Source organism: Sebastes fasciatus, chromosome 19 (genome assembly GCF_043250625.1).
Source record: "Sebastes fasciatus isolate fSebFas1 chromosome 19, fSebFas1.pri, whole genome shotgun sequence".
Taxonomy (NCBI): domain Eukaryota; kingdom Metazoa; phylum Chordata; class Actinopteri; order Perciformes; family Sebastidae; genus Sebastes; species Sebastes fasciatus.
In genome coordinates, this window is record NC_133813.1 from 16,606,678 (window position 1) to 16,619,220 (window position 12,543).

The 12,543-nt window shown below is 39.4% G+C and overlaps 1 protein-coding gene across 2 annotated transcripts in view; it reads right to left on the reverse strand.

Annotated features, from left to right (window-relative positions):
- Positions 1-12,543, reverse strand: part of plppr1 (phospholipid phosphatase related 1) — a 62,105-nt gene that overhangs the window by 36,888 nt on the left and 12,674 nt on the right. For both annotated transcript variants that reach the window (XM_074617919.1, XM_074617920.1), the window contains exon 2: positions 4,928-5,037. In XM_074617919.1, the coding sequence (XP_074474020.1) occupies positions 4,928-4,987 (60 nt within the window). In that variant the 5' untranslated portion in view covers positions 4,988-5,037. The remainder of the gene's footprint in view (positions 1-4,927; positions 5,038-12,543) is intronic.

The following is a 12,543-nucleotide window of genomic DNA, read 5'->3' on the forward strand; positions in this document are numbered from 1 at the left end:
AACTTTTTCATTTTTGTACACAAAACCTGAGAAGTCTAAGTGGTCCTAGTTAGATGAATGAATGCCTGGGGCTCTGTGTATTACATAATCTCATCCAGGGGGAGGAGGATATATCCGTTCTCTCCTCATTCTTCACGGCTCACCTCCACAGCTCTGCCTTTAATTAATTTATCATCATTTTTGCAACCTTTCACTTCCTTCCCTCTATTGTACTTTCCTCATCCTCTCCATCTCATCTTTCCTCCTCCTCCTCCTCCTCCCGTGTGTCCCGTCTTCCTGTTGCACTAATCTAATTTTTATTCCCTTTCATCTCATAGTCCACAAATGGCAACAACAGATGATCATCTTGAGGTTAAGTTACATGACTAAAATAAACAAATCACCATAAATAAGCATCCTCCCTGTCACACTGCCTCTGGCTGCTGGAGCCGCACCAATCAGGACGCTTTGTTCCGGTCACGTGACGGCACTGTCCCTCTGCCTTGCTCTTGCTCGTGACAGGCAGGGTGAGTAAGATAAAGAGGGTAAAAAACGAAGAAGAAACAAAAGGAGCAGCGGGGGAAAGAGCGAAGGGCACCGAGATGGAGCGATGCAGAGGAGGATAAAGGAGGTGAAGGAAGAGGAGAAGCTCTTGTGACACCGTGAGAAATGGGAAGAGATGAGGGGAGAGATTGAAGGTTCGGTGGAGAAGGGAGGGGCGAGAGAAGAGAAATGAGGCTGCGAGGATGTGACAGAGACATCAAAGAGGGAGAGACGGAGAAAATGGGTAAGACAGGGAGGTATAGGATGCCTTTGAGAGCGGTCTGTGAGGAAGAGGAGGGGGAGTGATAGAAAACAGAGTCGTGAAAATTAAAGAAAGCTCGCTACTCAATGGGCTATAACAGCGTCTCTCTCAGGAACACTCTGCCTATGCTCTGCTGCAACATGGAGAAAATATATACATGGTGTGATCATTTTCTTTTTATATTGAGACTAGGGCTGTCAGATTTAAAGCTAGAGTGAAGATACTGGCATCATATGAAACTACAACACCTATGGAATCCATTGGTACCAACCTTGTCATACTAGCTTGTCGTAAAGGAAGCTAAATAACGCTCCAAACTTAAAATTTTGGCGAGGAAAAACTGTCACAGCCATTTTCAAAGAGGTCCCTTGACCTCTGACCTCAAGATATGTGAATGAAAATGGGTTCTATGGGTACCCACAAGTCTCCCCTTTACAAACATGTCCACTTTATGATAATCACATGCAGTTTTAGTCAAGTCAGCACACTGACACACTGACAGCTGTTTTTCTGTGAGGGTTTCCGGACAATATTTGTCATTGTTTTGTGTGAACTTTCAGTTGTATCATATAATGCTGTCATTTTACACAATTTCTGTATAATCATTTACTAATCCCAATAATTATTTCAATCACTTTGGTCATTATAAATTACTTAAATGAGTTGAATTGCATGTGATTGTGCTTATATACACATTGGGATACATGTTACACATGTTATTAATCCTAATTTCAACCATATAAAAGCAGCACTCCTGCAATTTAGTATTACACTTCCATAAAGATGGCAGACTTGTAAGAGACAGATAAACAGGAGTCGAGGCAGCAGAGGCCGAGATATTCTGACTTTTAACCTCCAACTATGCATCAAAAACATTGGATTCTACATTTCTTATGCTACAATGCATTTTTCGTTTGACCCTCCTTGTCTGGCAAACACTCATGTCCTTCAAACTCGACGTAACGCAGGCTTTCTGCTAAAAATGGGTCATCTCCAAGCTCAAGCTGAGATAACCCTGATGACATCATCTGGGTTATTTTTCAGACTTTCGAGAGGTCGCTATAGAAACGCAGAGTACATTATACAACTGTTTTCACAGGCTGAATCATACTCTTTGTGATGAGTAAACTGAACTTAAAGGTCCCATATTGTAAAAAGTGAGATTAGCATGTCTATTATAGTATAAAGCAGGTTTAAGTGCTATATAAATACTTTGAAAGTATTGAAACGTTCAATATATGGAGAAATACGCACAGCCCGTATTCAGAAATTGTGCGTTTGAAACAAGCCGTTAGGATTTCTGTCCATTTGTGATGTCACAAATATACAATATTTAGACCACGGTTACACGGTTTTAAACGTAAACATTCTTAATGTGTCCCAATTTATTTCCGGTTGCAGTGTATGTAAATAACAACAGCTGACAGGAAGTAAACATGGGCCCAAACTGTTGCCTAGCAATGCAATTCCGTTACAATTCCGTTGAAATGAGCTAAAACGGAGCGTTTCAGACAAAGGATAAATACAGGCATATTCAGGCAGACAGTATGAGGAAAATAAATGTGTTTTTTTTAACATTACAGCATGTAACATGTTCTAGTAGAAACACAAAATACAAGCATGAACCTGAAAATGAGCACGATATGGGACCTTTAATGTGTAAAATCGGTGGAGTGTCCCGTTAATAAGAGACTTCAACTGAACCTGTCAGTTTGCAGTTCAGTACATTTTGAGCTGACAACAACAGATTCATGTAAATATGAAAAATAAGGGGGTGAAAAGGGAGAAGGGTATAAAACTGTACTCATGATGTTTATTGAAGAGGGAGAAATGTTCTTATCCCGTGAAGCATTGTGAACAACATGTCAACATTTCCCCTTCCTTCATCTCCTGAGGGGTGATCACTCACTGATGGGATTAAGTCACATAACAGCCATTACTGGGATTTTAATTTTCTCATCAGACAGCCAAACCATGGCAGAGATTCATCAATAACCAATAACAGCTGCTTGCTGAGTCGCTTCATTCTGGTCTGAACAACTTTGAAGATGCACCCGTTGCTATGGTAACAGACTAGCGAAGTCTCCAAAACAGATTTTTAGATATCTGATCATCGAAATGTGATTAGCTGATGGTTTCATCATAAAACAAGGAGGACATTTCTTGTGTTTTCAGCACTACTGTGACATCCTGGATAGAGTTAACCACCTAGATGCTGAACTCTGAGTGTGGTCACCAACGTAATAATGTGTTACCCATTAAACCCCCTCTTCCCCTAATTAAACAAATTGCACAGCCATGATTAGCGATGTCCAACTGAGCAGTGCATGCTGAGTTCTAGCCAAGACACTTGAAAGCTGTAAATGAGCAAATTGCTGTACAATGATGACAGGCTGTCCAACAGCAGGACTTTCTATAGAAGATGAAGCACTTTGATGATGAATCATGTCTCAATTTAAAGAACAAAAAAAAACATTTTACAGGAGGATGGTGCTTGAAATGTTTCTGTATCCACTGTGTTTCTTATGTTAACACATTGCTGTACAGGGTGATTTCTTCTCACATGTTCTAACCTAAAGTCTGGCCCGAGTGGGAGTCAAAGTGACATTTGAATTGACACGAGTGGGTTTTCTAATATGGGAATCATAGCATCTTATGTCTGAGTAAAGGTCTTTGCACACCAAGTCTGTATTATTCGTATGCGTTTTTTTAATCCATCATCGGATAAAATCCACAAAAACCTTGCACACGGAGTCCGATGCGTTTTATTATTCTATTTGTTTCAAAAATTCACAATATGAGACAAACTGAATTAATTACATGTGCAAGGTTGGCCGAGAGGCTAGGGAACACAAACTAAGAAAAGATTCCAGTAAGGCAGTCCACAATCTAGTGCAGCAATATGTACAGTGCAGACCTGGCCAGAAAAATAAGTTAAGAAAACTTTGTTTGCAAAAAGAAATATAAAGTATGTTTTGGCTTTTGACGGATACGAAAAAACGTAGAAAATCAAACCCGTTCCAAAAACCTGTGACGGACGAAAATTTTGGATTCGGTGTGTAAACGAGATTGACACAACGTGAGGTCGTATTGATTTTTAAACATGTGACAATTCTGGATACAAAATACGGACCATGCAAAGGCTTTTATTCTTCTTCTTCTTCTTCTACAAATAAGAATAGACCATGCAACATGTACCAGTATCGTTAGTTAATTTCTATTTCCATTCCTGAGTAAGACTGAGAGAGTTAAGTATTTTTCAGTCATTCTGAGAATAGCTCATACCTGATATATTAAACTTGTGATTTGTCAAAAACTGATCTCCCTGGCTCACCCGCCTGTTATTTCTAATGCAACGAGGTGTCGCAGAGCTCAAGTGAAAAGTCACATTTTAAGGTGTCAAAGTGATAATTAGAATAGAAATAATCTCACAACGTCCTTGTTCAACAACACAAAGTTGCGTTTAAATTATTGACATCTGACTAATCAATAACTGGGGGAAGTCGTGAGTTAATGTCTCAAGATGTGTGTAAAGAAGTGCAGAACAATAACGTGATTCTTACATAAGAAGTACTGAGGCAAAAAATAGGCAATACCCCGCGAGGCTGCTCCAAAAAGCAGCAAGGTAGAAAGAACATCATGATTCAAAGGGGGGAAATGATCACATAAAATAGTCCCATTTCACTTATCTTGGAGGACAATTATATTCATTTAGAGTGTGAAAGAGTCTTACAGTGGAGGGCTGTCAGAAAATGTGACACAAAAGGTCAGTCAAAAAAAAGGCCTGAGATAAAAGAAGAGGCGTGAACTCATCTGAGGCTGTTATGTAGGATATTTCCTGAGAGAAGCGAGTGAGTGTGAAAGAGAGCGAGAGAGAGGGAGAGAGAGAAGTAATACAAGGCGTCCTGAGACATCTCTCTGATTAAGGACTTTCAGATGACATGGTAATTAAATATGGAGGAGCAGAACAATTCTTACACACACACACACTCAGCTCATTCCAACACTTTACGCTCTGCTTATCTGTGTATAATTTACCAGAAGAGGTCATTTGCTAATGGTTAAATTGTCACACACACACACACAAACTCCTCGTGTGCGTTCCCCACAAACCAGGATTAAAATTCACACACAGCCTCTCACCTCTACGAAGATGAAGCATGGGATGATGGAGTAGCTGCGCAGGGTGTTGTTGGACGCCATCTTGTCTCCTGTCGGGAGACTTCTCCTCTCGGGATTCACGGCAGCTCACTCTGCAAAAGACGGGAACATCAAGTGTCAGAGTTCATTACATGATAATGACAGAAATGAAGCGATGCCATTTCTACCTATTACACTCGATCTATGTTGATATTAGGCGCTACTCAGTGAAATGGGAGTATTGATGAGAACCACTCTGAATATTGACCGATTGAAAGTGTTTTTTTATTTATCATTGGTTATTCCACGTGTATGACCTGATGACAGGTAATTGAACTTTCTAAATGTCAGTCCATGCATCTTAATAAAGACTACAGACTGGCAAACAATGGATGAGGAGAGCTTCTCTATCCTATCAGAACTAGCTGTCATTTACTCTGCAAAAAGATGACAAAGATATCTGTAAAAATAACTACTTCTAGGAAGCTGACTTGGAGAAGCACATCTAGCCCTATAACCATCCATCTATTCAGATTTGATACTGGGTCTCAGTGGCAGAAAAAGCCAAGCAGAACAGCTCAAATTAGGGCTTCAACTAACGATTATTTTCATTGACGATTATGATTATTATCTCAATTATTCGATTAGTTGTTTGGTCTATAAAATGGGGAAAAAATGTCGATCAGTGTTACCCAAAGCCCAAGACGACATCCTCAAATGTCTTGTTTTGTCCACAAGTCAAAGATATTCTGTTTACTGTCATAGAGGAGTAAAGAAACCGGAAAATATTCACATTTAAGAAGCTGGTATCAGAGAATTTTTACTTTTTTTTCCCTTAAAAATGTACACAAAACAATTAATCGATTATCAAAATAGTTGGCGATTAATTTAAAAGACAACTAATAATTAATTGTTGCAGCTCGAGCTCAAAGAATTTGTTTCCTTGACAAATTCCTTCTGGGGGTCCCAAGAACTCTCAGAGCAGCTAGAAGATTAGATTCAATCCCTGATTTGTGTCTCACTGTTGGTCTACCCTACCCTCGGGTCTTCTTCCAGTCAGTTGTGCCCACAAAACCTCAAAACGGAGGTGGACAGCAGTTGCCACAGCCAGGCCTGGTAGTGGCACCTGCAGGCGTTCCAATTAGGGCTGCAATTAATACTCACTGTCATTATCCAGGCCATTCTCATGCACTGTTCGTAGCTGTACCCTACGAAAAGCAATGCACTGTATATATCCCACAAAATCAATTTGTATGTAGTCCGCGTAATCAAGAACCAGGAAGTATAAAGAGCAACAAACGCCGCATTGGGAGGAGGTCAGGGTGAATGGGTGGGTCAAAAAACACCAGACTTTCACCACAGGAGACCGGTGTTCGTATTCAGTGTGAAATCAGAAGTCAACCTTGATTTATTTGTCAGGTAACTTCTGTAGTTATTTCAACCCAAACCACGATCTATTCCTAAACCTAACTAAGTAGTTTTATTGCCTAAACCTAACCAAGTTGTTTTCCTGTTTATTTTGAAAAGACTGTATGCATGTAAAGACCAGAAGTTGACACATGTTGCTGGACATTCGTACGAAAAATGAGGAATAACTTTTCATAAGATATCTTTGTTGATTATGTTTTCAATTTATCTTTTAGTTTAGAAAATATCAAATAATTGTGAAAAATGCCATATGGTCATAAGGTTCCAGAGCCCAATGGCTTGATTTGTTTGAAAAATTACCAAAACTAAATTGTATTCAATTTGCAATGATATAAAACAGCAAATCCTCATATTTGATAAACTTGAACCAGAAAATGTTCAGCATTTTTTTTTGTTGATTAATGACTAAAAAGGTTAATTGATTATCAAAAGTGTTGGTGACCAATTTTCTCTCACTCCAAAAATTGATTAATCGATTAATTGCACTACTTCCTGTACCTTGACTAGATATACCTAAAAGAGCCACCAGGGTCCTCTGGGCTCACCATCTGCAGATTCAGGTTTTGTGAACCATGGTGGCAAAGACTGGCTAGTTCCCTGATGTAGATTAAACCTCTACAAAAATGACTCATGAAAGTGTCTGCATTTTTTAACAGCACTGAGTCTAAACTTGCCCTGAAGAGTTGTTGTAAACATCAGATTTTTCAGAACAAAACTGAATTCAGAGACTAGCAGTGACTGAAACTACACTGATAGGCCCGATCTCAAACACAGCATCTTAGCTTCTAATTGTCACAAACAATACCACAGCATTCCCCCATAGAGAATTAGTGAGAGTGGGAATCAAATAGAAATATGGAGAGAAAAGAAGAGGAGAGTACTAGGAAAATGAAATTGCTGTGATACATTTGCTTTTCTGGCTATAGACAAGGCTTGTCGCTCACTCGTAGCATTGTTTTCAAATGCTGAGAACCGACAGTGTAAGTGAGAGGTGTTTTGCAGTGCCAGTGGGTGTAGATTAGGTGGGTTTTAAAAGTGTTTGTACTGGAAAGCCAGAAACGCCAGTATCTGCTGTAGTAACTGTTGATTTATTGGTTTTAATCAACAAAGCTATGACCCCCCGCAGATATTTAATGGTCATAATAAATGTGTTGTGGAGCTTTAATCATGCTTAATTCCCCATTAAATAGTAACGTTGTGGCTGATTTGAGCTCTCTCTCTCTCTTGCTACTGTGCAGTTGTGACTGATGAAAGGCAGCGAGTGTGGAGAGAAGGAGGCTTGTTGTGGAGCCAAGTTGGAGAGCAAAGGAGCATTGGAGCGTTTCAAATTCTAACATTTCTTTTACCAACTGATGTTTTTTTTTGTACTATTGGTAATGCATTGTCCTTGAACAACGGCTGCTCATTTCAACCACAGGAGAGACGATCAGGCCAGGTTCGGTTGGATTTCGACACACCATATTTCTGCTCAAATGTTGACAAGATTGCCACCTTTGTTGCATTTTATACGTAACGACGTGGTTCTAAATAGCAGTTCACAGACTATAAAAGATTTAAAGAAGTCGACCTCAGAATTCTGAAACATAGACTTTTGTTTGAACAGTTATTTGAATGACTGAGGGAAAATCTTCGGCTCCAAAGACTTTTTTACTGTTACCGTGGTGTGATTTGTAACAGGCTGTTAATGGAGCTTCAAATGTAAACCACGGATTGTCCCACAATGAGTTTGTGTGTATAAAACATGATAATACAGTTTGCATTCGTTGAGCTGTACCAAATAGTTTGAAGCTTCATCCATAACGTAGACATTCAAATTCTAAATCAACATTCGAACGCTATACGCAGCTTTTTTTTTTGTTGTGGTGGCTGTATAGGATTGTATCCGACCCATGTGATCCAAACATCTCCAGAGTGTTTTTTATCTGACGAAATATTCTGCTTCAACCCATACTTGCTGGCGTTTAGCCTTTTAAAAAACACATTTTCATTGCGGTCAAAAACTGTTTGCTCTCCCGCTTGCGGCACATAAAGGGAGGCACGCACCGACGAGTTAAATTCATTGAAGAAAGTTCAGTAAAGAAACTACAACAGGGGGGTAGCGGCACTCTGTCAGTCATTCTGAAGAAGACAGACCCCGATTTCCTCATGTGCTCTGTCTATTTCATTTTACGCAATAGTCAAGTTAACTAACTTTCCTAAAAGAATAATAATCTGTTGTTTTTTTTTCTTCAGATGACATTAACAACATAACTAATAATGTTTTGAGAATAAATAAGTAAACATTTTGCTATGATGGTTGTCTTATACAGTCGTTTATTCTTGGGATCCCCAGGAACCCCAGTTGGTAGTGTTAAATATGTTGGTAGGATGAGGGTTAATATATTGTGATTGATGTAACTGTGATTTACTCTTATTGACTCTTTATTTCCTTTACATTCATGTTGAGAGAAGAGGACTTGGAATTGGTGCATAAAAATTCAATTAAGTGTCTGACTCTCAAAATCTCAAACTCCCCCGCTTGATTTGTGCCCCCCGGGCACTGGGCCATTGGCAAGTTGTCCCTTATTTCTCCACAATGAAGGTGGCAACCCTACTTGATGGTAACTACCAATTAAGGCTGTTGCTGCAATTACTGTAACCCACTTCTACTCCTCCTCAATTACTACTTCAATTACCATCCAACAGCCAAGAATTAGTGTTAAAGCAATAGTATGACATTTTGGGAGATACACTGATTCACTGCTCGCCGAGAGTTAGATGAAAAGATTGATAGCCTACCGCTCTCATATCTGTCCATTAAATATAAGGCTTAGAGCCACAACTGGAAGCAGGAGGAATCAGCTAGTCAGTCAGTGAATTAGCGGGTAACAAAATCCACCTACCGGCACCTCAAAAGGTTGCTTAGTAGCATGTTATATGTTTAACTTATATTATTTAACTTAGTTTCCTCTTCAATGGATTTCACACAGTATGATGTGGCTGTTTGATTGTGAGGAAACTCCATAACCTGACATTTAATACGATTTTGCTCAAACGCTACAGCAGCTGAACTGGGAGTATCTTGATGTTCATGTACAAATGTAGAAAAATATGAAAACTACTGTAGAGTAAGTTGCTCTCTACAGTAGCTACAGTTGCTACATATCATGAAGAATGTATTAAGCTCTGTCTATGACACTGGTCATTGTTGATGATTTAGGTATGCAGTGACAAGCAGCAATAGCGACACAAACTTCAAAGTTTCCTTCTGCTACTGAACGCCTCACAGGAAGTTCCACTGACAGAGGAAAACACTGGTGAAACTCTCATCCCGATTCCAAACCAAACACTTCAGTCTCGCTGAGTCATTGGACGAAAGCAGACAGTGATGCTGACAGGTCTAATCAGTCCCTAAGTGTCTGTCCAAACTCATTTAACACTCAATCCAGGCTAATCAAGCCGACATTAGATGGAAACAATCTGACCCTCAGTCTGTCTCACAGCTCTTCACAAAGCAAAAAAAGTCTGTTTGTGAAATACAAATCAGCACCTGCCGTCCTTGCCATGTGGTACTTAAAAGTGTTAACACCCGTGCATGTGCGACTTGTAATGACAAGAGCTGCAAGAATTAAGACTTAATCTTATATACCGGCAAAAGATCGATGTAAACATCAAATCAACTACAGAGCTGGTAGAGACTCGCTGTCCCGTTCAAGGACGCTGTAGCAGAGTGGACAGCTGTCAGGCGAGGTTGAACTAAGGTTTTTCCAGTTGATGGATGGTCTCACACTTCACTAAAACTGCGAACACCCACATTAAAAAGTCTTGCACGCCATGTAAATTTAATTGCTTTCAGTAAATCCATAAAAAAACACTACTGCAAGACATCCTTGCGATGCGTCTCAGTGCACATTAGCAGTGTAATCGGCTTCCAGTGACTTTTCAGATTATGGCAGGTAGGGAGGCATCAACCGCAGAGAGGAAATTGAGTAGTCATGTTTGTAATGTGGTAAAAAAAAAAAAAGTTAAATTAAATGACCATCATAATCACATTTACACTGTTGTGCTTTGTGATACTCCCAAGATGTGTGGCGGTTTTTTAAATGTTCTCCACTACCACCAACGGGAGTTAAATTATTCATAATTTCTGCAGCTTGCTCCACTGAGCTATGCTTTTATCAAGCCAGTCAAATGGAAACAGTTCATGTAGCCAACTGTGATTTTTTATCTCAGTGGATAATTTGATTTGTTTGAGTTGTTCCCATATTCTACAGCATTATTCCCTGTTTCTACAGCGGTAATGAACAAAAGATTATAACTGCACAATGGGATCTAATATGATATGATGCATATGATATAACAATGAGAATGTACAGCTCAGCCTATGATGCACAAGGCAAACACCTGCGAGCATAGTAGTTGATAATGAAAAAAGATATATCCCGACGTAAAGCAAAAAAATATGAGCAAAAATCAACTGTATTAATAAGCACTTTTTTGAAAACAATACAAAGGTACATTCACACCTGACCTGTTTGGTTCGGTTCAAACAAACTCTGCTGCGTTTGCACATTAAGTTCAGTTTGTTTAGGCCAGAGTGAAAGCTGTTAATCAATTGGACCAACACCTCTTAAAAAGATGGGTCTTGATCAGTGGGCAACCTCAGGGTCTGTAAAGTGAAGCCAATGCTGAAGTGACTTAAATTTGCATTCTTTCTAATAGCCAGCAGGGGGCGACTCCTCGGGTCGCAAAAATAAACAATATGTATTAGAAAATGTAAGTTATTGCCTTTATTCAACAGTGGACAATCAAGAAACGACCAGAAACAATTGAGTAGAGAGAGCGGGATGGGGATAACATGCAACGAAGGTCTAACTGGGGATGTTGCAATCGTAGTATACAGTATGAATCTTAACCAGTAGGCCACCAGACAGCCCAGCAAACAACCATTGATTTTCTCTGATCAATAGCAAAGTGTTACAGTGGTAAAACAGAAGAGTGCTGTGCTTGTGCTTGCTTCATGTATTTTGGCAGTTCCTCATTATAAAGTCGGTGAAACATGCACAACCACACAGCTGTTACAAAATGTCTCTTAATCATCTTGTTTCTACTCGTCCATTATTATTTAAAAATGAACCAATGGCACATGAGGTTCAGTTGCATTTTTGACTGAAATAATCAATAATTAATTACGATTAATTTGCATGTCTATATATTTTTTCAAACCGTTGTTTTTGTCATGAGTACTTTCACACGGAACGTAAATATTAAGAGGCCAAAAAGCGGCATACTTTTTAAAGGCATCAACCAATCATGTTGTGCGGAATTATTGAGTTGCCCCTATATTTTAGGAAACAACAACATGGAGGCTCCGTGGTTCGAACCAAGACAGCAAATTGTAATAGTCCTTTAAACTTTGACAAAGGCAGCGCAAACCAGATCTACCTTTCACAATAAAAGGCCTACATTTGTGTGTCGTTTATTCGTCATGCCCAGGGTGTGTAAAGGCCTTAAGCACAAAACAGACCAGTATGTCTCTCTTTAAATGGACCAACTGAACCAAACTACAGATTAATGTAAGTGATGTAACACTAATCGAAATATGAATGTACTACCAAAGAGGTCTATTATAGTGCAATGACAACATACAGTCATGTATGAATGCAAGAAGCCATGCTAAATCGTAAGATATATTTTATTTTGTAGTAACATGACTAGAAAAAGAGGCTGCCTGAAAAGTAGAACTTGAAATGATTGGCAAGTAATGTCTTTTTGATGCTCAGTGGCTACAAACCTTAAATCTTTAGAGACATGTGGTCTATTTAAAAAAAAAAAAAAAAAAACACTGTGCAGTGTAAGCTGTTATTTTGCCTTGTTCTGTGGGCCATGCTGCAGAGGGAATAAAACTGGCAATTTGACAGTTGGACTGTGAGCTTGATGATTTGACTGGGGGCTCTGTGACAGCTGATTCAAATCAGAAAATTTAAGGGGGCCACACTCAATGTCAAAGAGTTTACACCACATTCGCTTATTTTCTCACTTGCCATGAAGAGCCTCGCAGCTCTGAGGAGTCACGGCAGCGCTGAACAATCGGACCTCGTCACGGTAAAGTCTTAACATGATTTCTCTTTCTCTCTCGCCTCGAGACATGGCGGTTTCAAAAGAGGTTCCAAAGATCATAACCAAGGAGCGTTTTTCTTCCCATTCCAAGA